We start from the raw sequence: 22,859 nt of genomic DNA on the forward strand, positions 1-22,859 counted from the left end.
GGCCTCCGGTCCCTCCTGGGACAGCACAGTGAGTCTTCCTTGGACCACAGCTGTGAAGGAACTGACCAAGCCACTCTCACATCGGCTCTTACTGTTTTGAGGTGATGTCGAAATATGGTATGGAATGCTATTGGCTAGAAGAAGTCAGCTGTCAGCTAGCTCAGCCCAGCTCAAGTCAGCCAACAGTCTCAGGCCTAGTCTGAAATGTAAAGCTTAAATTTAGGCCTACCTAGCTAAACCCATAACATACTTGCACATTGAATACTTGGTCTGATGTTGCTACACAGCATTTCAGACCAAGCTTTGCTGGTAGTAGTAAATGGTAAAGTAGCTGAAGTCATTTTGAGTTGTGAAACTGAGGAGTTGATGATGATACCTTCACCTCTGCCAACATTTCTAATGTCAAATTCCTTAAAAAGCCAAGATTCTAATTTATTGGGTTTGTAAATTTGAAGAACATTCTCTTTTGTGTTATTTCCATTTTATGTATTTAGCTACTTATATGTAAGGGATTTCCAAGTTTGTGTTTTTAGGGAAACTATACCCATTTTTGATCACAAAACCCATGAAAAATGGTAAAACCAGTAAATAGAATTGATATAATAGTAAAATATTAGAACTTTTGTTGCTTCATTTTTTTTCCTCCCTTTGGTTTGTAGCTGGAAAATCTGAAAGAAACAAGTTTTCAAAAAATGGCACAAACTAATCATTAAATACCAAATTCAATCATTTAATATCAAATTCTGATTATATAGTTAATGGAGTTGCAGTATGTCTAAATAATTTCTTTATTAGGAAGGAATTACTTCATTTCATGTAGCTGACAAAACTGAAGATCACAGCTTTCAGTAGAGGCTATTTTATAGTCTCATAACCTTTAATGAATTTACATTTTTCCCTTTTTTGGGGTGTTGCAAAAAACTTCCTAAAAGTTGTGTATTTGTTTTTTATTTCCTTTTAGGAAGCTTTCAAAGCAGTGGAAGATATTCATGGACTATTTGCACTGTCCAAGAAACCACCTAAACCACAACTGATGGCAAATTACTATCACAAAGTTTCAACTGTCTTCTGGAAATCAGGAAATGCTCTTTTTCATGCATCCACCCTTCACCGACTTTATCACTTATCAAGAGAAATGCGAAAGAATCTCACACAAGAGGAGATGCAGAGGTGGGGAAGGATCTTTAATGTGATCTTAGATTCTATTTTTAACCCCCTGGGTTCAAAAATAAACTAAAATGTGCCCCAAAAGAAGCAGATGACAGGCATGACTTATGAGCAGCTCTGCCTAAATTGGCCAATACTAATTGCCTCAAAAGAAATCTAGAGCAAGAAGGATGTTTTACAAAGCTTCAGTGTAAGTATTGTGAACACCAGGATCACCTTAGTACTGACTGGGAAGCTAAGCAAGTCATAAGTATCTGTTATCTTGTTTCCTTTTTCTCTTCTGGGTGGCGGAATTTACTTCACAAGGTTTCACAGTAACAAATGTAAACTTCTCCTTAATGTATAAAAGTCTGCACAGCCAAAGGGCCTTTAATTTTTTGGTAGTAGTTATGAACTGGCAAGACTTTTGAGACATGCAGAATCATTGACTGCATTAACCTCTGAAGTTCTTGTACAGGCCTTTATAGAACCAGAATCTGGTTGTAATAAATCCTTGATGGAAATTCTTGCATTCCTGTTCACTTGGGTACTAAAACCAGAATTTTAAGTATTTAATGCCCTTTTTTTTGTTACATCAAAAAGTATGTCTGGCTTGCATGGTAAAAACAAATGCAGTCAAAATGACTGTGATGGATTTGCAGCTAAAAGAAGTTTTTAAAGGTGCTGCTTTCTGCTGGTTTCATCATTTTATAGTGTTTTATTGTTTATGGAGGCAGCTTAAATATCTTTATGATTTTTTTGTATATATACATATACATACATATATATATACACATACATATACACAAATATATATATATATACACACAAACACACACACATATATATACCTATATATACACAGGTATGTAAGTAATGAAAACAAGTTATAAAACTCTTTTCTCTTGTTCCTGACAAACACTGCATTCTGTCCTCACAGGGCACAGTTGGTATCTTTGTTATTGATGGTGTTTTTACAGTTTTGCTTCATGAATGCTACTCATTCCTCTCTTGAACTGGCACATACATGAACAGGAATTTGTAAGTGTTCTCTTGCAGTTCATCTCTTGTACTTCTGTTTTGTCTACAGGATGTCTACTCGAGTCCTTTTGGCCACTCTGTCAATCCCTATAACTCCGGAGAGGACGGATATTGCTCGCCTCCTGGATATGGATGGCATCATCATGGAGAAGCAGCGGCGTCTGGCAACCCTGCTGGGGCTCCAGGCCCCACCCACACGTGCCAGTCTCATCAATGACATGGTAGGCAGTGGTGTTCAGGAGGGCAGCTTCATAACATCGAGTCCTGTTGTCCTTCTGGAGGACTGTGTCTAGTTGTGGGACAGCAGTTTGGTGCATTGCATGACTTATGGGTACAGTGTTCACATTGCAGATTCACAAGGACTGGTTAGAAATGGCAGTGACAATGAATTCTTGTGTACAATAGAGTCAGATTCAATATTATCCTTTATGTCACCCAAGCTGCAAATATCATCTTGAGACTCTGAGGGGTCTGAAATGGGTTGTGAACTAAAACTCTGGGTTTTTTTTCCTGCTCTGAGATGTGTAATTAACTGAACCAAGTGTTTATTTTGCTGGTTTAAATGTATTTCAGATAAGCACAGGTTATATATCAATTCGCTGACCATGTGGATCTAAGTGATTATGAAAACTTCCATGTGATTAATTTGAAGGGAGGTGGATTGATCTATCCTCAGACCTCCCCAGATACTCTTAAATTAAGCATTGTCATAGGTATTTTCAGAGATTGAATTCCTTGCAGTTGTGAATTCACACGCATGTCTAAAGCATACATTCAAAGTTCATTTGGTAATTTGAGTTCATTCTTCCCACACCTCTGTAGTTTGCCTCAAAATCACAATTTAAGACTTCAGAAATTTAATAATGAACAGAACAGTGGTTTTATTTTGGATGTGGGCCTACAAGTGTATTAGGCCTTGTGTCTTAGAAATTACTAAGTTGAGGATAGTACTCTAGTCTGTTTACCTTGTTTACATGTTTTATGTCTGCTTTTCCATTTTTAAATATATTCAAGTCATGTAGAATTCCTGTCACTGCAGTTAAGAATGTTGTAATGAGAAACAAGTAACCTCCTGTATTAAAATGCAGATGAGGTGCTGGTTTAACTTCTGAATATGAAAGCCTTAAAGCATAACTTTTGGTTAATACTGTATTTATTTTTTGGACTTTTTTTGTTGACTGTAGGTCAGGTTCAATGTAGTGCAATATGTGGTCCCAGAAGTGAAGGAACTTTACAATTGGCTTGAAGTAGACTTTCACCCGCTCAAGTTAAGTGCCCGTGTCAGCAAGGTAAGTTTTGTAGCTCTGTATGGGAACTGGTCTTGACTAACAATCTGTTATGTGAATATTGATTTCTGGTAAATATCAACTAGCTTTCTGTTGCCAGATTTTTCAAAAGTAGGCTTGATTTGGTCAGGTTCCATTGTGACGATGTGTTCATGACATCTGCTATATGTAGTGCACCAGGTTATTGAAACAGAATGAAAATCCACTCAGGTCTCTGGGGCTATTTAGAGGGTGCCATAAAGATGCAGAATTTTGGGAATGTATCAGAAGCTTTTGTTGGTGGAGGTGGCAGTGAGTTAATTTTGTTTGAATATGCACAGTGAGAACGCTGAGTGCGCACACGTCGATGTGCAGGCAGTGGGTGGTGTGCAAAGTGGAAAGGTACACCAGTGACTGTTTTGCTATTAAAATACAGGGTCTTGGGAGACAGAAGAATCTGAGAGTTGTTGATTGGGTTAGTGCAAAGTTTGCGCTTGATGAAGCACATCATGTTCTTTTTCTTTGATAGTGGGAACAAAGATATTTGAGGTGCTAAAAAGAACTTGAAGGTAAATTAGCAGTGTGGTAAATGTTGCCAGTACTGTCAGTCGCCTTCATACAAAAACTGTCAGCTATTCACTATAAATAAGTGTTCTGTCAAAAGATGCACTTCAGTAAAACAGTGCCCTCTCTGGACAGAAGTGCTGTTGTTTGATGAGCTATAAACCACAAAGATTTATGAACAATGCTTTGTACTTTAATGGTGAAATTTGTACAGGTCAACGCAGATAGAGTAACTTTTCAGACTTTTGATAGGTTCTCAACTGGGTGAAAGACCAAGCTGAAAAGGAGCCTGAGCTGCAGCTGTATGTTCCTCACCTGCAAAACAACACCATTCTTCGCCTTCTGCAGCAGGTATGAGCAAAGAAAATGTAAAATACACATTAGTAAATGCCTTGGAAGGAGATTACATTGGAAACTTTCCTGCTGAAGTAATTTTTTCCCCATCAAATAGAAGACCTTTATGATTTTGAGATACTTTTTTCCAGTATATTATCTGTACCTTCAGTTTGTACATTTAGGTACAGCTGTAGCAGTTGAACTTTATGGTAGGGTTCAGTGGTGTAACCATGTGCCTAGATTTTCTTCATTACTTACCAAATTTCTTAAAACTTCTGTTTGCAGTAAGGACTGGGGGGTATTTTGCTTTGGTTTTTAGTTTCTTTTGTTGTTTTTTTGTATCTTAGGTGTTTTATAAAATGCACATTTCATTGACCTGCTTTCAGTACAAGTGAGAGCAGTGTTATTTCTGGTGTGCTAAAGAAACAGTTGAAGGCTAATTAGCAGCATAGCTGTATGTAGTTATTGCTGCCAGTCTCGTTCATACAAAGCAGCCATTCAGGGTTGGTATTTAATCTTAGGCTAAGTTTGAATACTGTACAGAAATAAAATCCTGAAAGATTATTTAAAATTTTGTTAATACTTATACATTCATTTGTTGACAATTTAGTAAGTTAACTCTAAGGCCTGTGCAACAACTTTTATTTCTGATTTCTTTTTACTGAGGAAAAATGCCTAATGGTTCTGTTCACATCCAGGTGGCCCAGATTTATCAAAGCATTGAGTTTGCTCGTCTGTGCACTCTGGTTCCTTTTGTTGATGCTTTCACGCTGGAGCGTTGTATCGTGGATGCAGCCAGGCATTGTGACTTACAAGTAAGCAAAGACCTGAGTGGGGTGATGAATAGGTTCATGAGAATTACATGGGATGCAAATGAAGTGGTTGACATGTAACTCAGGGAAGGGAATTGATTCTGGTAGATGTAGATAAGCTAGAGTAAAAGATGCTTGTGACAATATGTTAAGAAATGAAGATTATTTGCATTCTGGTGGGTGTTTTTGATTTAGGTCAACAGCCATTCATATAAGTCCAGTAGAACTCAGAGTTGAAAATAAATTTTGCTGTAACTTGCTCTGTGAGCCCCAGTCATTTAGTACAGGATATCCTGAAGCAAATCCAACAAACAGGGATGTGACTTGCTGCCTGTGCTGCATTAGTTGTACAAGACTGAAGAGCCAGCAGTCGCTGACATTGGTTTGTGTCTCACCAAGTGACTGAAATGAAGCACCAATGTCTGAGATGTGCACTGAGTCTTGAGATTGCATTATTGGTAAAGTTGTCCATGTTGAAAGAACAACAAGGTGCAGGTAGTTTTCAGTTGAGATTGCTTAGTAATTATCCATTTAGGTTTTTAGATGAAACTTGAGTTAGTTCACTTAGGTTAACACACAGCTTGAGTGCATATTTCAGATGTGTTGCAGTTGCCTGCACTGAAGTTAGAGTTCTTGTTTTGTGTATTGCTAATGTGGAGGAAGAGGCAAGAATGGTTTGTCTTGCAGTGCTCATTTCATAGAATCATTGAAAGTTCAGCCTCTTCCAGTGATTTTTTTGATTGGTTGGGGTTTTCTTTTGTAGAAACCATAGAAATAAAACAAACTTTTATGCACGGTTCTGTATTTCTCCTACTAATTTGGCATTTCTCGTAGAATGGCATAGATACATTTTTTCTTAGTAATTTCTGCTTATAGCTTCTGTTGATTCATATTGGTCATAGGCAGAGCAACAGAGAAATTGTTCAATAAATAATACAATAATTTCTTTCCCCCCCTTTTTTTTTTGCAAAGGTTCGTCTTGATCACACTACTCGGACACTGAGTTTTGGTTCAGATTTGAATTACTGTACCAGAGAAGATGCTCCACTAGGCCCTCAGCTCCAAAGCATGCCTTCTGAGCAAATTAGAAACCAACTGACTGCTATGTCCTCAGCTCTGGCTAAGGCTCTGGCAGTCATTAAGCCTCCTCACTTAATGGTAAGTCATTTAAAGTCTTAGGAAAACGTTGACAAATTCTGACATTTTCCATGTGTGCATTGTGTGATGTTCATCTGTTGCTTTTATCCAGCCTTTTGTTAATTTTTTGCTTGTCTGAACAACTGCTCCTTACAGTAATATGTTCTCCATGCAGTAGTAAACAGTGTTGTTCTGCTGTCCTCTCCCTTCAGAACAAACAACTGATCCTTGAAGTGTTAATACATACACATGTAGCATTAATGCATTTATTAGTGATCAGGTGTCCTTCTGCATCTGTTACATGCTCACTTGTTCTAACAGAGCTCTAACAGAGCTTTTCTGGTTTAGCAAGGCAACCTTGTCTTGAAGTTGTGGGATCATACTCAAAGGAGTTCCTTTGTCTGTCTTTCCTTGACACAGGAAAGGCAATGAGCTCTCTAATGATGAAGTTTAACATGACATTGCAAGGATTGGAGTAGGTACCAATTGGTGCTTTTGTACAATTGTTTTATTTTCAGAAACGTATTGCTCTGTTTTTCAAAGCATTGTGGTAATGATCTCTGATCTAATTTGACACCAATGATGGGCTGCATTTACCTGTTTGTGAATTAGGTAGAAATGTAAGTTAATAACTCGACACTTTATGTCAAAGCTTATATTTTAATGAATGTGTTTTCTCAGATTAGGTGTACATTTTACTTGCTTTTCTCCAGCCGAGTTGTAATCAGTTATTGTGCTTGTAAAGAAGTCATTCTTAAACAAACTCAGCCAGTTAGTGTTTCCTTATAACTAAAATCATGACTTCAAGTTTTCAGTCTTGCATATATCATGTTTAAGATATACTAATTAATAACTTTCCCATAGATCAGATTACAGAGCTAGGACTTGTTTAAAATTTTGCATGCATTTTTGAAAATCCAAGAGCCTGCTTGCTTTATTCTTCCTGGAGAAACCACTGTTTTTGAAGAACCTGGAATGTAATTTTAATAGTGGAATCTGAAAACATGAACAAAAAATCCCACAGCTCAAGAACTGACCTATCCTTGTCACTCCCTGTCCTCCTCCCTGAGGCTTTTGGCTTCAAGGTCGGACTCACATTTCAGGTTCTCCAGAGCCCTGTAACAACAAGGTGTAAATCAGCCTCGGATTTCCAGCATGCTTTGGTCGTGGCAAGTTAAACCTTCACTTCTCTTTACAAGAGCAGTGGTAATTTTTTCTTTTGCTTTGTATTTATGAAAGATTTCATAGCAAACATCAAATATTTTTTCCATATGGAAAAATGGCTGATAGCAAGATGTCCACATTAGATTCTTTGTACAGGTTGAAATACCAAGTAATAGTCTTAAAATATAAATACACAAAGTAGGACTGTATCATGACACCTAATGCTCACTTATTTGTGTTAACTTGAGCATGTTTTACCTGTTTTATAGGGTTTAAGAAAAAAATATTTCCATTTGGGTTTTTCCCTAAAAAGATCTAATTAGTGATTAGTATCAGACAGATGGTCATTTTGAAAGAGAAAATGTACTTTTTCTGTGCATTCATGGGTAAAAATGACAGTCTCACACTTGACATGTTAGTACAGGAAGCTGAATCACAAACAACATAAATGATGGTCATTACACCTGCAAAACTGGGGAACAGTATCAAGGTTAATATCAGTCTGTGTGGTTAGAGAAGCTACAGAACAAGTTGATACCCATTTTTCCTACACTGTTCAGATCAAGACTTTATACACTTTTCATGTGCTTAAGAACTTTTAATTTCTGCCAAATTTGTTATAATTCACAAAATGGTTCAATTAATCTAAAACTTTTCACTTTTGCATTTATGGCACCTCCATTTATCTTTAAATGTTTGCAGATCTGCAAGAAGGTCTGGATGTTTCAGTGTTTTTGTTGAATGCCCTAGAAGTGACACATTACTAAAAATACCTCTGAAAGAGCTCACGTTTCATGAGCAGCACGACTGGGGGAGTGTAGTGAGCTGATTGGGCTGCAGTGTTTTGCTGCCTGATGGAGCTGGCACAATTACAGCTCCTGTGTACAGCATGAATCTCTACAAGGAGCTGTGTGGGTACTCTGGAGAGAACAGTCTATATGCTACTGTCTACAAGCATAGTGCTTTTATGAGGTGATTAAAATGGGTTTATATACAATGTTTATGCCTAAATTGTTGACTCAATTTTTTATTATCTTGCAGATAGTGCTTTTTGTCAGTTAGGATATTTTTCTTTTATATTACTGTGTTTAGAAAACAACAAAATGCTAAAAACAAAGGAGCTTTGGTGAAACACAGTCCATATGGTGCAGTGCTTGCAAACACATGAACAGTTAATCAAGATTGACCCCCACACCCCTTTCAGTTAGAGATTTCAGTATCAGTAACATCTGAATGTGCAATATTTTTGGACAGAAAAATGTGGAACTCTGACAGCTAAGTCATGTTGCAGAATATCATCTTTTACAGACAACATGGTTCTAGTCAGTTGATACTACCTTGGATGCCAGTTGGATGAGTGATCAGATTTGCCATCACCCTTGTGTTTCCTTGCAGTTGGCAAGTTTGGATAATACAATGAATTTTGAGTTTTCTTTGAGAAGCAGTTACTATCTTTTCTGCCTTTTAGAGTTGCTGCATAACTCATTGTCTTATTCTTAATTTAAATTCAGCAAGAGAAGGAGGAACAACATCAACTGGCAGTCACTGCCTTCTTGAAAAACTCAAGGAAGGAACATCAGCGTATTCTCGCACGTCGTCAAACTATAGAGGAGAGAAAAGAGCGCCTGGAGAGTCTGAACATTCAGCGTGAGAAGGAAGAGCTGGAACAACGGGAAGCAGAACTGCAGAAAGTCCGGAAAGCTGAGGAAGAGAGGCTGCGCCAGGAGGCCAAGGAGAGGGAGAAGGAGCGGATCCTGCAGGAGCATGAGCAGATCAAAAAGAAGACTGTTCGGGAGCGCTTGGAGCAGATTAAGAAAACAGAACTGGGAGCCAAAGCATTTAAAGATATTGATATTGAGGTAAGTGACCTACTGTTGCAATATCAAGTTATTTTCCTACCCTTCTGCTGTTACATTACTGGCTGCCTCAGTTTCATGGGTTTTATTTGGTTTATACTGTAACTGGTTTTAAAAACACCCTCTCTTAAAAATTAGGCAGTGTACATAAACCTGAATTCTGGGTTTGGATGGGACCTTCTTTGCCTGGGGGAATACATCTTGCTTTTCTGTTTGTTTCTTTGGCTTTTGTTGTCCTTTTTTGTTGATTTGTTTTGTGGAGGGTTGGTTTTCGTTTTTTGGTTTTTGTTTTGCTTTGTTTCCCTCTGCCCTGTTGTTTAATGGTGTCTGAAATGCAAAATAGACCCTCAGATCTGATTTTCTAGTATTTGGACTGTGTCTCAATTAAAAATCAACATTAAATGCCTTATAGAGCTTCTTAAAAATAAAATACATGTTTCCCAGAAGGCAGGAAAAGAAACAGAATGTTTCTGAAGCAAATTAGTTTAAAAGTTATGGGAAAAACTGCAGAGAAGTTTAAATAAATGAATAAAATCCCAAACCATGTCAGCAACAGATAAAATGCTTGCTTTATTTAGTATTGATAATTTTATCTCATTGTAGGATCTTGAAGAATTGGATCCTGACTTCATTATGGCTAAACAAGTGGAACAACTGGAAAAAGAAAAGAAGGAACTTCAGGAACGTCTGAAGAATCAGGAGAAAAAGGTACAAAGTGGGAAGGGTACAAACCTGTGTTTATTCAATACTTCAGTGAAATGTGAACTCCTGTGTTGATACGTACATGTGCATACATATATATATGATACTGATGTTGGAAAGATTATTATTTGAAACTGAAGAAAGGTAAATGGGTTTTAAACCATTTGAGCCTCCAGTTTCAGTGCAAAAGTTTGTTTTAATTAATGGAGTTGATTTGAAAAAGGACCCTTAAGCTGTATGTGAACCAAGTCTTAGTTGTGAAGACTTGTAATTGGAGAGTATTTAGAGAAGATGAAATGTTTGAAGATGAGGTGATTGTGAAGAAACTAATTTAATTAACTATATTAGTCCTCACTGAAACAGAAGAAATTCCATTGCTGGATACCTTCTGGATGTCAGGAAAGGATCTGTCTGAGATGTGGATAGCTATAAAAGTGTGAGAAATGTGTCATAGTAAGTAGAAGCATATGATGACCTGGGCAAGGTGAAACTCACCCAGGACTTCCTACTGTATTCAAGAATGAAAAAGGTTCTATGATACAGTTGGTGACTTGGGTCACTTAAATCTGGCTTGATTCCAGAAAGTGGCAAGTTAGTTGGAAGAGTTCCAGTGAGGATCTTTACACTGCAGGAATGTAAACCCTGTTGCTCATCTTGGTCAGAATGGAAGAAAATGCATTAAACGGTACAATTAGTAGTCACCAGAGTAAATATGAACTACCTGGAAAATCAGCACAGCTTCTATAAAAGAATTGTAAGCTTGGACTTCCTCATGGAGTTCTCTGAAGCTGTCAAAACAAACATGAGTAAGGGTGATCTGATGAGTGTAACTAAATTGGATTTCCCAAAAGCTTTTCACAAACTTCTTCACCAAAAAAAATATTATCAGCTCTGGTTCAGAAGGAAGAGATTTTGAAATTATTCTGCTTAGATAGGTATAAATACTTCATGTAGGAAAAGTGGGGAAAAAAATGCCCAGTCTTTAGCTTGGCATATTAAATGATGGGCTCCAGATTTAATATTCTTAGCCAGCAATGACAGCTTGGTTCTTCTGCACTTGGAGCACTGCCTGCAGCTTTGCTCTCTTCATCTCTAGAAAGATGCAGTTGAACTGGAAATCAGACAGGAGACCAGCAAGAATTATCCGTGAGGTGGATTGGCTTCTATGTGAAAAGTGTCCATGTAAAATAATATCCCTCTGTCTGAAAGATTTCCAGGGAGAGGATGTGAGAGTGTAGCTGTTGTAAGAGCTGGGAGCACTGACTGCAAGGGGTAGTGGAGTAGGAAGCATCAAATGAAGCCAGCAGGAGTCATGTTCAGAGCTGTTTGTAAGTAGGAACGTGGATCTTCATGCTGTGAGCCACAGACACACAGGAGTCCTTTCCAAAGTACATTAGTGTATATAAAAAGCTTCTTTGAGTTCAGAAGGACAGTAGGAGACATCCACTGATGCTTAAAATATAAAAAACCCTTCCAACACAGGAAATGCTGGGAGCTGATGCCTAGAAAGTATTGTATATGTGGCTGTCTCTATTCCTGCATCCTTGCCTAGGAGTGCACTTAGTTGATAGTGGTAGAGGCAGGTTCTTTGTTAGATGATGTGGTCTACTTTGATTGTTGTTATGTAGCCATAATGTATCAAATATATTGGAGAAGTCTCCAGAGTTCTCTTTGAGGGATGCTGAAGATGGAATCTTCCTGATTTGTCTTTACATTGCAACATCCTAAAGGTGTGTTATCTTTATTTAGATTGACTATTTTGAAAGAGCGAAGCGCTTAGAAGAAATTCCTTTAATAAAGACTGCATATGAGGAGCAAAGAGTGCATGATATGGAGCTGTGGGAGCAGCAGGAAGAAGAAAGGGTAAGACTTTTTTGTTCAAATGGTAAAATCCATTAGCAATGAATTTTCAATAGTGGGTTTTGCACTGGGTTTTTCACTGGGTTTTTCCCTCCAGCTCAATCCAAGAGAAGAAAGAATGAAGTATTAGTTTCATAGTTGGATTGTGCTGATGAACAGCAGTATCTTCTGCCTTGGTTCTGAAAGAGGAAAAGATAATTTCTTTTTCTAGTGACTGAGGTAGATTGAATCCAAATGCCTAGTAAAGTTATACTTTCTGTATTTTCTGTTGTTAGATCACCACCCTGCAGCTGGAGCGTGAGAAAGCCCTTGAGCACAAGAGCAGACTCTCGAGGATGTTGGAGGATAGAGATCTGTTTGAAGCCAGGCTCAAAGCATCACGACGAACAGTTTATGAGGTACATTAGATATGGCATTGTAATAAAGTGTTCCCCTAAAGTGAGGAACTAAAACTGTGGCCAAGTGATTTTTCGTGAAACTAGAAGCAAGTTAGTATCTAAAGTGGCACAGAACTGTGGAATTGTTTATTTTCTGCTTTGACTATTAAAAAAAAGTAAATTTCGTGCACCCATTCCTTGACATTATCACTTGCAATTTTCAGCGATTTCTGAAATGGCTTATATGGAAAATAAGAGATGGGTAAATCATTAATTCCAATACAGTTTTTTGTAAGTGATCATTGGGTGGCATAGAGACAGCCAGCTGCGTCTGCATAAGTACTTGGACTTACTGTGGTGATGGCATAATACTGACAATAATACTGAAGCTGACAAATAGGTGGAAATACTTGCTTATATTTTTTTAAATTTTTATGTTTGAATCTGGAAATTATTTTGACAGTTCAAGTAAACAAATGAGACCACAAGGTCTCATATTGCTTCTTAAAAATAAAAGTTTCCCGGGGGGAGGAAAAGAAACAGAATGTTTCTGAAGCAAATTAGTTTAAAAGTTAAGAGAAAAACTGCAGAAAAGCTGCTCTATATTTTGCAATGTTACATTTCCTGAGACTGTTACAGGTTTGACTATTTTATGTTGCAGTAAAAAATGTCTTTTCCAAACAAATTAGACAGAAGAGCTACTTTGTTTAAATTAGTAACTGCATGTGGTTCTTTGCAACAATGTAGATAATTTTAGGTAAAATATTTTGGGCACAAGTAAATTATTATTAGGCAATCCTTCTTCAGAAAAAGCAGATAAAGGACTAAAACTGTCCATGATGATTTGATTGTCTCTCACACAGAATCAATTGTAGAAGAGGTTGAAATGATGAACAGGTAGCTGTTTATCAGTGGAGCAACGTTATTTTGTTGCAGTTGGTTTGTGTTTCTTTGTAGCTTTGTTTAGCGATTGTGTAACTGTCCAGCTCTCAGACAGGGCAGTTCTGGTGTTCTCACTGTGCTGTTTGCCTTTCAGGACAAGCTCAAGCAGTTCCAGGAGCGCTTGGCAGAGGAGAGGCGCAATCGCCTGGAGGAGCGCAAGAGGCAGCGCAAGGAGGAGAGACGCATCACTTACTACAGGGAGAAGGAGGAGGAAGAGCAAAGGTTGAGAGAAGAGCAGCTGCTTAAAGGTGTGATTGAGAACATCATTATTTTATCCTTTTCCTCCGTGAGCCATTCTGTTCGTGTAACACAGCTCATGTCTGGTGTTGCTGTTTCATGATTTCGGAGAAAGTCTTTCCAGCATCCAGTCAGTGGTGCAGACTGTTCATTGCTGTTAGAGATACTGTAGCTTTTCATGTTACCTGACACACCTCCTGAATGCTTCCTGTGTAGCATAGAGAGGAAGGGGAAAAACTTTGTAGCAGGAAGGGAAAATACAGCCAAAATAAATGCTTCCTGCCCTCCCCTTCCCCAGATATGAATAAAGGAGGGAGTAAAGTAAGGGAGGCGAGTGAAAAATTGAGTCTTCAATTTTAGCCTTTAATTTGAGTTCTGGCCACTTATGTGTGCACATCTTAAAGAGAAGAGAAAGGGAACACTGACGGTGAATCAAGAACTCCAGAACTGTAAGCAACGCACACACCTTTCTTTGTGAATTGCTTTGTCTAGTAGCCCATTTCAGGGCTTTGTAAAAAGGTGATTGGCATCCTCTAAGGTGAATTTCTGTCTTATTTGTCACTTGGAGGATGAATATTTTATGTATCAGAGTTCATAATCATGCAGTATTTAAAAGAAAAATGAAAACCAAAGCAGTCATGAATATGAAATTTCTGACACCGTTAGCTGATTTTTTTGTTTGGCCTTTTTTAAAGAAGAGATCCTGCACCATGCTTGAGGGTAGTTACTGATACCTTAGCTGGCACATTTGTGGTCTGTACATGGAATTAACATTTCTTACTATCTGTCCAAGATATCTCATTAATGAATGTATCAAAGCTCCTTTTCCTATTGCTTGCAAATTAAGATACTTTCAGAAAACGGGTTCTATGATTAGTTAAACTCGCCCTGTGAAATGCTGGGATTTTTTATTTATTTTTTTAAAGAGACGTCCAAGGGGAGAGGTTGTATTTTGTAACTCTTCTGTGGATGCAGCAAAGTAATGGAATTTGCATTGGTAAGTTTTATGTGTGTTTCCCACTGTGCAGAGCGTGAGGAGAAGGAGCGCATTGAGCGTGAGAAGCGTGAGCAGGAGCAGCGCGAGTACCAGGAGCGTGTCAAGAAACTGGAGGAACTGGAGAAGAAAAAACGCCAGAGAGAAATGGAGATCGAGGAGAGGGAGCGTCGTCGGGAAGAGGAAAGGAGAGGCCTGGATGACCCATTTTCAAGAAAGGTAGGTAACAGCTGTAGGTTTGTTTTCTCTTTGATTGCTCCTTCTCTAGGTTATTTGGAAGATGATGTTAACGTTGCAAAATTGTAGGGTTTTTTTGTTTCTAAGTTCTGTGAGTGACTAATTTAATAGTTCAATTCTTGTCATTTAGTTTCAGCTAGCTATCAGGATATGGAATCTGTAGTTTAGTAATATGGAGTAAAATAAAGAGCTCCAAGCTGTTTAGAAACTAAACAATTAAAGACTAAAATGAATATTGGATAAAACACAAAAATAAGGAAGACAATATTGGAAGCAAGTGCAATGACTCATGACAAAATCAGGAATTAAAGTAGATATTGAGGCAAAATCCCAGACTAAACATAAAAGCATTTATATTTTAAAAGAAAAGAAGTATACAATAACATAAAACAAGATGTGTGTGCAACTTTCTGTTTACACAGAAGAGAGAAATCATTATCCCAATCCCTGCTGGATTTCTCCCAGTCCAACAAGAAACAAAGCAAAAGTTATTTGCAAATGAATGTTTAATGATTTAAAAGAATGTAACTAAGTACCATAAGCCTTCTACACTCCCACTTTTTCAGAACTTACTGTTCAAGAGAACTAATTTTGAATTTCATCCACCATAGCCTTTCTCTTTGTTTGGTACATTCTTTATTGAGTAACACCACAAAGATAAGTTATCAGAGCTTGTATAAATGGTTTTGGTACTTCTCACATAAGAGGTCTAGCCGTGGGTACTTGATTATGTGGAAAAGCTGGCTCAGGTTCTGACAGAGATATCTGTACCAGTTCAGAAATTCCATTTGCAGTTTTGGGATTCTTTGCTCGCTGTTGTTGGTCAGGGTCACTTCAAAAGCATTTAAGGAGACAATCACAGAGACTGGATATGCACGATCTTGGTTAACCTTTGTATTTCCTTATACTGACAAAGAGAAATACTTTTAAAAGAGAGGTTTAAAACTGGAATACCCTTTTTATAAAGTGGTTGTGCAATTATGTGAAACCAGGTGTTTCAGATGGTTTACCTAGTTAGTTAAGGAATAAACAGCTGTGTTAGAAATAGTTTAAGTGGTTTGTCTTTGTCCAGCAATGGAAAGAGACAGTTTGGACCATACTTCAGTTATTCAAACTTCTGATAGTTCAGTGTTCTCTTTAGAGTGAGAAGTGAGTTTTTATTGACATGGTATGCTCTGAAAGTAAATTTTACATTGAAAATTTCCATTTTAAAGTATTCAGAGAGAATGTTCCTAATTTCTTTTGACACACAGGAATCTCGCTGGGGTGACAGGGAGTCTGAAAGCTCCTGGAGAAGAGGAGGTGCTGAGCCAGAATCCGAATGGCGTCGAGCGCCACTGGAAAGGTAATCAGGGGTGATGAAGCACCAGTTGTGTTGGTCTCAAAGTATGTAGTCTCCCATTTGTTGCCACTGCTTAAACTGCAGTAACTGAGTGATATCTCATGCCTTTCCATCTCTGAAAGTTACCTTGTATTATAAAGGAGAGATGTTTTATCTTGGAGCTGCATTCAGATAACATTTCTCTTTTACTTAGCTTAGATGGGTGAAGACTATCACACACCTTCTGCATGTGATAAACAACGTGCCTACCTGATTTCCTTTTGTAATTAAAAATTTCTCTCCCACTCAAACATTGGTGTCAGCTGTATAAATACAGAAGGGGAAACGATGACAAGCAAGTGCAGAATTCCTGAGTGATGAGACTCTCTGAGATTTTCCATTTAGGAAACTGACAGTAATATATAGGAATAGTAAAAATTCAGAGTCTTAACCTGTGCAAGTCTCAGAGTGAGTCACAGGGCAGAAAATACATGCCATAAATTAAACAAAATTTTGAAGGACTGTATTGAGCAGAGAAGGACAGATTTCTGAAGGAAGAATATTCTGAAGGGACTTTGCACTGTGTATTTTGAGGGTTCTAGATATTTCACTAATAATGAAAACTCTTTTATACAGTTGTAGTGCAGAGGTTTTTAACATTTGCCCATTTCTGTGCTCCACATCAGAATGAGCTGTAGCTAAGAATATTTCTGATGGTGCACATCTAGTTGTCCTTGAAAGCCTGTGCTGATGGAGATAGCACTGCTGGATCCAATTGGCAGTATGTTTTATGGCTTAATTAGCCCTCCAGGTAGATAGATTTTTATAAATGTCTAACCCTAATTTCCAGTGCACCAATTTAAATCCATTAGTGCTTACTCTGACTCCAGTGGAAGCACATTAATTTACTCTTACTCTCTCTAGTAATTTCTTTTAATATGTACGAAGAATATAATGTCTCAATAAACAATAGCATTCCATCCTTAAAAGCTGAGTTGCCATTCCTGGTAGTGAACCACTTTCTCGTGATTTGCAAAATTTAAAAATTGGATGAAACTCCTGGGTGAAGCCTTTAACTGCTCACATATTGCTTAAGTTGTGGCTGCCCCATCCCTGGGAGTGTCTGAGGCCAGGTTGGATGGGGCTCTTAGCAGCCTGGGCTGGTGGGAGGTGTCCCTGCCCATGGCAGAGGGTTGGAGTGAAATGATGTTCAGTCCTTTCCAACACAAACCAGTCTGTGATCCTGTGAAGTGTTTAACGCATCTGTTTATGTGCCTCAATGTAATTTTTTTACACACAGAATGATACAAGTTGTTTTAGTCATTTCTTATTCAACTTTTGTAGAAAGGGAGCCAAGTGGCTGAAGAGGAGCTAACATTAGGAATATTTCAGATTATTATGTAGTATGTTTGGTAAACTTTCCTCCTTCCTTTTGCTAAAATGATTATACTGAGGAACAGTGAAAGGATATGTTAATAACAGTAAAAATCCATGTCTCTATGTAATTTTAAGTAAAAGAATGTTTCTTAATTATTTTCTATTTGCTGAATTTAGGAAATACCAAAGTAAAAGTGATGATGCTCAGACATAATTGCAGCAGAAAGGTGCATTCTTTAGTAGTCCTTAGTCTACCCTCAGTTGGATTTTAACCCTAAAGGGTAAATGTCTTGGATACAGACATTTACCTCAAACTTAATTGTGAGTAAAGTAATGCCAACGTGAATTTCTGAATCGAGTGACAAAGGCAGTAACACAGATGACAGAGCATCAGATTTAATTTGCAACATCTTTCTAGCTGTAGGTGCAGCTATTGGATATATATATATATATACGCCTTAAAAAGTCTTTATGGATGCTGATGCAAAGAGAAAAGCTCTAAAATTTGTCTAATAGGCAATTTCTGACAGAAATGGCATGGTCCTGGTTATATGTGCCATATGGGTACACAGATCCTTACAGTCACAAAGCAAGTAATAGTTTAAAAATTAGAGTAGCAGTAGCTTAAAAGTAAGAGTTTAAAAAGATTTAAAAACCTAAAACAATACTTGAATTAATTACTTGTTCATTTGATGAAATTGATAACCATTTCTCTACATGTCTTTTATGGCAAGATAATCAGATTTTTCGAAGGAGAAGATTATCCAATTTGAGTCTGAATGGAAATTAGCAATCTCTGTGTCTTGGTTTTTATCTCACAGATCAATGGTAATTGCATTCCCCCTTATTCTTCCAAAACTGGGAAATGCACTGCTTGCTATTCCTCAAAATTCTTGAGAAGCAGAGTTATCACAAACTGTTACCTCCTTGTTCTCACCTCTTTTAGTCCTACATCTGTTGTTTTGTAGCAAGTCACTGCTGTTCTTTTGTTTACATTTTAGTAGCATAGTGGATTTCTAAACATGGGGGTGGGGTTTTTGTTGTGTTTTGGGTTTGATTTTATTTTTCTAAATCCATGAGATTCAACCCCAGTGCAGTTTCTCATCTGTCAAGAAGCATGTACCAGTACATTTCTATCATGTGCTATTTCTTGTTTCTTTTTATTTCTGAGGAAGATTAATTTCCTGAAATAAAAAAAATGATCTGGTAACAAACCCAAGGGTTATGGTCTAAATGTATGTGTGAAGTCCTGTAGACAGGAGACTAAATGGTGTGGCCAGAGAAGTGACAAGAGTGCAAGGCTCTAACTCTTGTTCTGCTGTGTCTGATCATTTCACTGTTACAAATCCAAATATACCTCACAGATGAACTGATGACTCAATAGCCCAGGGAAAATTCTGACCAATTCTGTACTTCCCACATGCATCCCAGTAAGGAGAGTCCATGCAAGCCTGGACAGCCTCACAGAGCCTGCTGCACCCTGCTGGCCATCAGGCAGTGGCCATGGATTCATTCAGGAGTTTACCACATTGTCCTGCCTCATTGTGGGTGCCTGTCAGTGAATGTATTGCCAGTCTGTTGGGCTGGAACTGTGCCAAACCATATGAAAACAGGGTTTGGACTGTAGGGTTGGTATGTGCACAAGGAAGGGGGATTGATGGTTGTGAGGATTTTAATACCGATTCTTTGAGACTTAGCTCGATTCTGTCAGATTAGGCTTGGTGTTGCAGCAAATAACCAACAGGGGACTGTAGTTATCGCCTTCAAACTGTAGTTTTGATGGAGATAGTAAACTGCTCAGTCTTTACTGCAGCTGTAGGGATGGTGACCTACAGCTATCCCATAACAGTGAAGGCAATTGCAAAGTACATTTGGAAACTGCACACTCTGTAGATGTGTTTGCAGCCACTCATCAAACAGTTGCAGTCAGGAATGTCTTTGAGGGGTTTGATACTGTTGATGTAGAGCTTTCCTGGGTGTCAGCTTCTACTTTTTGCAGAATCACAGACTATTCTGAGTTGGGAGGGACCCACAAGGATCATCAAGTCCAACTCTTAAGTCAATGGCCCACACAGGGGATTGAACCCATGACCTTGGCATTATTGCAACCAAGTTTTAACCAACTGAGCTAATCTCAGGGTTTTACTTGTTCTCTATGGTTTTATAGAGATTGGCGTCGAGGAGAACCAAGAGATGATGAAAGACCTTTCCGGCGAGGGGATGACCTGCCTCGACGAGGGGATGACCTGCCCCGACGTGGTCCTGCAGAAGAAAAGGAACGTCCTTCCACGGAATCAACAGAGGACAGGCCACCTAGACGAGAAGGGGACGAGGATAGGCCTCCTAGGCGGGAAGGGGAAGAGGACAGGCCACTCAGACGTGGAGTGGATGAGGACAGGCCGCCCAGGCGTGGTTTGGATGATGACAGAGGGAGCTGGCGAGCCGCTGATGACGACAGGGGTCCCAGGCGTGGAATGGATGATGACAGGCCACCCAGACGTGCTTTGGATGATGACAGGGGTCCCAGGCGTGGGATGGATGATGACAGGCCACCCAGACGAGCTTTGGATGACGACAGGGGTCCCAGGCGTGGGATGGATGACGACAGGCCACCCAGGCGCGGCTTGGACGATGACAGAGGGAGCTGGCGAGCTGCGGATGACGACAGAGGGCCCAGGCGTGGGATGGATGACGACAGGCCACCCAGACGGGCCCTGGATGATGACAGGCCACCCAGGCGTGGGCTGGATGACGACAGGAGCAGCTGGAGAGCTGCAGATGATGACAGGGGTCCCCGTCGGGGGCTGGATGACGACAGGGGTCCGCGGCGCGGGATGGATGATGACAGAGGCCCCAGGCGTGGGATGGATGACGACAGGGGGCCGTGGCGTAATGCAGATGATGACAGGCTCTCCAGACGAGATGATGACAGGGGTCCATGGCGTGGTGGTGATGATTCAAGGCCTGGTCCTTGGAGACCATTTGGTAAACCAGGTAAAATACAGTAATATAGTAATCTTCCCTCCAAAGTGTGTGTTAACCTAGTAGATAATGGATGTAATGTACTTGGTTCCAGAGATGGGAGAATCGGCTCTGAAAACATGTGGATTGATTTGGCTAACATGGTCACTCCTTTAATATAATTAAACCGTTTAATTTGGTTGAATTAAGCAAAAAAAATGCAGCAGTATGTGTTGCTTTTCTGGAAGATACCTAAAGGTCCCAGAGTAATGCTGATCACTTCCCTATGTGCAAAAATAGAATACACAAGTTAAATGCCCTGGTGGGAGAGAAACAGTTTCACTAGATTAGCACACCTTGGACACTTTCCCTACCCCTTCTATATGTCTGAAATTAACCTCCTTCCAAGGAGGATTTCTGTACCTCAGTCAAGTGGGTCTGGTTTTGATAAGCCCTTTTTATGTGTGTAAAGATATTCCTGTTTTTAACATCCCTCTTTTTGTGTTGATTCTTGGAGTCCAGTTTTGGCTAGAAGACCTTTGGAGATCCCTGAAAATCTGAATTATCCTATTGTCTAAATTATGCTCTTCTTGTATCATTTACTTCTAGCCTTAAGTCATGTTTTTGATTATTTTCAGAACTGTCAATGACATTTAAATGTTAGATATGATTTTCATTTCCTGGTTCTTTATGTATTTACAGGCACCATATCAGCTTTTATAGACACTAATGCTGCAATCCAAACCTGTAGAAAGGTTTTAAGCATCAAAACTTGTACTCCAGTTTTTCCTATTTAAAGCCAAAGCAGCCTGCACAATAAAATCCCATTCATACATAACTGAGCAATATTGCAGAGTGCACTGTGTTAAGTAAATGGTGACAACAGTCATATTTTAAGGTAGTGCTTTAAAAAGCAGTAAGTTCTTTTAAAAAAATCACCTCGTTTGTGGATTTTCACAAAGGAATTCACTATCTAAGCTATTCCCTTTACTTATTCTTGCACTTGTTTAGCACAAGATCCTTGTGGAGTTTCTGACTGAACACTTCAGGGTGCAGTCATCACTGCTGAGCTGTTGCAGGCAGCCTGACAGATGAGGTGTACAGTTGTACAGTGTGTTGTCTGTGGCTCCCACTCAATGTGCACACTTTTTACAAGCATCTTGAGCTGGATCCTCAGGGATCAAAACTTGAAGAACCAGTTTCTGTGAGGGAAGTAAAGGATTCTTTGTCTACAGAGAGGTGAGAGGTCAGTCACAATTTCCTTTGTGTTTCTTTCTTACAGGGGGATGGAGAGAAAGAGAGAAGGCCCGTGAGGACAGCTGGGGCCCTCCACGAGACTCCAGACCTTCAGGAGACCGTGAATGGGATAGAGACAAAGATCGGGATGAAAATGAGAAAGACCGAGAGTTTGACAGGGAGAGAGATTTCGATCGAGACGATCGTTTTAGACGTCCCAGGTTTGCCTTCTCTGTTCAGATACTTGTAGAACGTTTCTGCTAAAGGAAAAAAAAAGTGCCCTCCTGATAAAGAAATAATGTGCAACTGCCAAGTGAAAGGAACAAGGGCTGGTTTGTCTGAAATTAAGCACTGTCTAGGCAGCAACTGGACAGTGGCATTTTGGAGCGTTTTTTGTTTGTCATTTCTAAGATAACATTATTTATTTACAGAAAGAATCCCAGAATGCTTTAGTGTTTATAATTACCTCTTTTTTTTCATGTGTTTTCAAAAGAATTTCATGTTAGAAATACAAATACAATTTTGGAAGTATATTAGTATGTTCAATTCTATTTCAGACCCACTGGGTCTGAAAATATCTGTGTGGTGGGGGGTTGGTCTCTTCTCCCAGGCACTCAGCAATAGGACAAGGGGGCACGATGGGCTCAAGCTCTGACAGGGGAAATTGAAGTTGGAGATCAGAAAAAAATTCTTTCCAGAGAGAGTAAGCAGGCATTAGAATGGGCTGCCCAGAGAGGGGATGGATTCCCCATCCCTGGAGGTTTTTCAACTGAGATTGGCCGTGGCACGAGTGCCATGATCTGGTAAAGGGACTGGAGTTGGACCAAGGGTTGGACTTGATGATCTCGGAGGGCTTTTCCAACCCAATCAATTCTATGCTTCTATGATTATCACTTTCCATAGTAAAGGTGGAATCCTAACATTTAATATTCTTATGTTTTGAATGGCTAAAGGGATGATGCTGGTTGGAGAAGAGGGCCAGCTGAGGAAACTTCTAGCTGGAGAGATTCAGGTCGTCGTGAGGAATGGGACAGAGGTGGTCGTGACATGAGAGATCGCCGCAGTGATGACAGAGAGCCACCCCTCCGGAGAGGACCCCCACTCAGATCTGACCGGGAAGAACGTAGGTTTATTTTAGAGTTCCTGAAGTGTTGCATTCATTACAGAGCCTTCCTGTCACTGACAGTCCTATCAGGGGGTCAGAGGGTAATAAGTTACATTTTCTGCCATTTAAACTCCCTTTGCATAAACAAAGTGATAAAAATCAGCTTTGGTGTAATTGAGAATTCGTCAG

General features: G+C 39.2%; 1 protein-coding gene and 1 non-coding gene across 2 annotated transcripts in view; both read left to right on the forward strand.

The window, feature by feature from the left end:
• EIF3A (eukaryotic translation initiation factor 3 subunit A) overlaps positions 1 to 22,859 on the forward strand; it is a 34,297-nt gene that overhangs the window by 9,045 nt on the left and 2,393 nt on the right. The window contains exons 6-21 of the mRNA XM_071563338.1: positions 962 to 1,170; positions 2,237 to 2,408; positions 3,372 to 3,476; positions 4,269 to 4,367; positions 5,051 to 5,167; positions 6,137 to 6,322; positions 8,977 to 9,324; positions 9,925 to 10,029; positions 11,773 to 11,886; positions 12,159 to 12,281; positions 13,297 to 13,450; positions 14,468 to 14,652; positions 15,924 to 16,015; positions 19,536 to 20,362; positions 21,612 to 21,786; positions 22,519 to 22,688. Of these exons, the coding sequence (XP_071419439.1) occupies positions 962 to 1,170; positions 2,237 to 2,408; positions 3,372 to 3,476; positions 4,269 to 4,367; positions 5,051 to 5,167; positions 6,137 to 6,322; positions 8,977 to 9,324; positions 9,925 to 10,029; positions 11,773 to 11,886; positions 12,159 to 12,281; positions 13,297 to 13,450; positions 14,468 to 14,652; positions 15,924 to 16,015; positions 19,536 to 20,362; positions 21,612 to 21,786; positions 22,519 to 22,688 (3,181 nt within the window). The remainder of the gene's footprint in view (positions 1 to 961; positions 1,171 to 2,236; positions 2,409 to 3,371; positions 3,477 to 4,268; positions 4,368 to 5,050; positions 5,168 to 6,136; positions 6,323 to 8,976; positions 9,325 to 9,924; positions 10,030 to 11,772; positions 11,887 to 12,158; positions 12,282 to 13,296; positions 13,451 to 14,467; positions 14,653 to 15,923; positions 16,016 to 19,535; positions 20,363 to 21,611; positions 21,787 to 22,518; positions 22,689 to 22,859) is intronic.
• LOC139676048 (small nucleolar RNA SNORA19) lies at positions 4,712 to 4,843 on the forward strand. The gene has a single exon (XR_011698579.1). It is a non-coding gene; the product is annotated as a small nucleolar RNA SNORA19 (small nucleolar RNA).

Source organism: Pithys albifrons, chromosome 9, assembly GCF_047495875.1.
Source record: "Pithys albifrons albifrons isolate INPA30051 chromosome 9, PitAlb_v1, whole genome shotgun sequence".
NCBI classification, from domain to species: Eukaryota; Metazoa; Chordata; class Aves; order Passeriformes; family Thamnophilidae; genus Pithys; species Pithys albifrons.